The sequence below is a fragment of the Apium graveolens genome, chromosome 2, assembly GCF_009905375.1.
Source record: "Apium graveolens cultivar Ventura chromosome 2, ASM990537v1, whole genome shotgun sequence".
Taxonomy (NCBI): domain Eukaryota; kingdom Viridiplantae; phylum Streptophyta; class Magnoliopsida; order Apiales; family Apiaceae; genus Apium; species Apium graveolens.
The window spans coordinates 195,822,775-195,825,814 of NC_133648.1; the positions used below are offsets into that span (position 1 = coordinate 195,822,775).

The 3,040-nt window shown below is 35.4% G+C and overlaps 1 protein-coding gene across 1 annotated transcript; it reads left to right on the forward strand.

The window, feature by feature from the left end:
• The first annotated feature begins 1,856 nt into the window (after positions 1-1,856).
• Positions 1,857-2,632, forward strand: LOC141696043 (zinc finger BED domain-containing protein RICESLEEPER 1-like). Its single transcript, XM_074500239.1, has 2 exons — positions 1,857-2,498; positions 2,597-2,632. Exons 1-2 carry the CDS (start codon positions 1,857-1,859, stop codon positions 2,630-2,632), a joined length of 678 nt encoding a protein of 225 aa, XP_074356340.1.
• Positions 2,633-3,040: the final 408 nt, after the last annotated feature.

Genomic DNA, 3,040 nt, shown 5'->3' on the forward strand with positions numbered 1-3,040 from the left:
GCGTCTCTTGGTAAGATTGTTTTTCTGTCTGGGAAAAATAGGGGTGGTTTTTATTAGTGTTTTTCTGTGTTGAGGTGAGTGCTTCATATAACTAAACTGATGCTATGCACTAGTCAGTTGTAGACGCATAGTTGCAAAAATTCTATATTTACAGGCATTATAAATCTTACACTTTTGTTGCCTTTTCACTGCAAAAGTGTAGTCTTGTATGTATCTACAATCATATTGGTTTGTTCTGAATTTAGAAAGCATGAAGGTTCTCAGTCTTCCTTTTCAACTACTATTGTTTTGCTGACTGCTACTATATTGTTAATTTCTCTGTTACATAGAAATAGTGTTACACAATTTTTTTACAGATTTGTTGCTGAATTCTAATCCTAACATTGTTCCATTGTGTTGCAGATTTGTAATGGCTCCTTCCAGAAAAAAGAAGAATCAAATTGAAATTATTCCGGAAAATGCAGAATTTGAACAAGTAAGAAGTCATGGCGATGATATAGAATCTGAAGATGCTGGTGAAAATGGTGATAACAACGACCAATCCGAACAACTTCTTGAAATAACTGAGCAAGAAGAAATTTCAAGAAAAAAAAAGTGGCAGCCTTGAAACTCAACAGTCTCAGCCTTACCAAAAGAAGCCGAGGAAAAAGACAGCCCGTTGCTGGCCATATTTGGACACGGTCGAAGAAAACATTCAGACGATCGCCATTTGTAAATTTTGCAAGGAAAGGATCAAATGTGACCCAACAGGGTGCATAACTACTTTAAACAGGCATGTCGACAAATGTCGGAAAGAAAATGGACAGACAAGTCAAGCATTACTTCAGTTTCAGCCAATCGATGCGAAATCATCAGAGGTAACAGTCGGTAATTTCAAGTATGATCATGTTGAAATGAGAAAAATTATTTCTCATTATATTATAGTAAATAAATTACCGTTTAGACATGTCGAGAGTTTTATGTTTGATAAAGTTATGCGAACAGCTACTCCGTTTTGGGAGAAAATTAGTAGGCATGCTGTTAGGAAAGATTGTTTCAGTACTTATGAAATTGAGAAAAATAAATTAAGAGAAATGTTTAAATATATTAGAAAGATTAATATAATGACTGATATGTGGACTTCCTCACATCAGAAAATTGGTTATATGGTTGTCACGGGTCATTGGATTGATTCCAATTGGAATTTGAACATGAGGGTCCTTAATTTTTGTAATGTCCCTCCCCCACATAGCGGATTTATAATTTCAGAAGCTTTGTTTAAGTGTTTGGATGAATGAGGGATTATTGATAAAATTGGGACATTGACGGTAGATAATGCAGCTGCGAATGATGTCGCTTTACGGTATTTAAAACAAACTTTTAGTGTTAGAAGGTCATTGTCTATTGAAGGAAAGATGTTTCACGCTCGTTGTTGCGCACACATATTGAACTTATGTGTGCAAGATGGTTTAAACCCAACTGAAGATATAGTTGATAAAGTTAGGGATGGGTGAAATTTCTAAGTCATTAGGTTTGCTGAAATTTCTAAGTCATTAGGTTTGAAATGTAAGAAGCTGATTCTGGATGTTCCTACACGCTGGAATTCAACATATAATATGTTGGAATGTGCTATTCAGTTCAAGAATGTTTTTCTTATATATAGCACATCTGATCCAGGCTTTAAAGAGTATGTACCAGGTGCGGAGGATTGGGAGCAAGTTGAAGGAGTGTGATCCTTCCTTAAGGTATTTTCTGATGTCACGAAGGTTATTTTCAGAACAGGTTATTCAACTTCGAATTTGTTTTTATCAGAGATAAGAAGGGTCAAGCATATAATAGACAGAAAGGCCATCGATCCAAATATGCATGTTCGAGAGATGGCGCGAAAAATGGAATTGAAATTTGAGAAATATTGGGGGGAAACTAACTTGGTAATGCCAATTGGTGCCGTCATGGATCCGCGGTTTAAAATGAAACTTCCAGCTTTTTGTTTTCCTACTCTTTATCCGATTGCAAGTGATGCTGAAACAAATATGTCTTATTTATTGAATGCCTTGAATGATTTGTATTTTGAGTATTGCAGGGAAGAAAAGGATGCTAATAAAGAAAGGAATGAATCTGGGGTGTCTTCTTCTGATGCTAATTTTTTTATTGAACAAAGTGAAACACCTCAAGGGATCAATGATTACGAGAGTTTTATTCGAGAGAGTGGCGGTATACTTGAGCCTACAAAGTTAGAATTGGAGGAGTATTTGAGTGAGAAAATTATCGCTCCAAGTTCAAAATTTGATGTTCTTGCTCGGTGGAAAGGAAACTCAGCAAAATATCCAATTTTGTCCAAAATGGCATCTGATGTGTTGAGTATTCCTATTAGCACGGTAGCTTCAGAGTCAACCTTCAGCGCTGGTGGTAGAGTGATTGAACCACATCGCTCTTGTTTAAAACCCAAAATAGTAGAAGTTTTGTTGTGCGGAGCAGACTGGGTTCGTGAATTGTATGGACTGAAAAAATTGAAACAGGTGAACATGTATTCCTTATAATTTAAATGAGTTTGAATGAAGAATAAACATGTTTTTAGTCTAACATGCTTCCATTTGACCTTTTCAAATGTTCACAGGAGGAGGAAAAGGATATCATTATAAATTTGGATTAAAGGATAAGGTTATGTAGCATTTTATTTTTTGCTCGTGCTATATTTGATCACCTATAATAGGTCTGTTATTTTTTGCTTCTTTATCTCAGCCACTGCACTAACTTGGTGGCTGTACATTTGTTTATTTATTCCTACAGGCGGCATATCTTTTGTATATTACTTATTAGAGCTTTCTAGCATTATGGCTGAGGAACAAAAGGTCAGTAGCTTATCAGTATTTTTCTTTTGGATTTAATTATCCCCAGAGAGAAGCAGTATAGTAAGGGAGAATACCACAACAATGACAATAATCAACATCGGCTTCTTCCTTTCTGCATTGAAAAGAAAGCACTACTTTATCAATTAGAACTATCTTAATTAGCTCTACATATTAGCTTTTCTAAGAAGAAACATAATTTCATGTCTTCG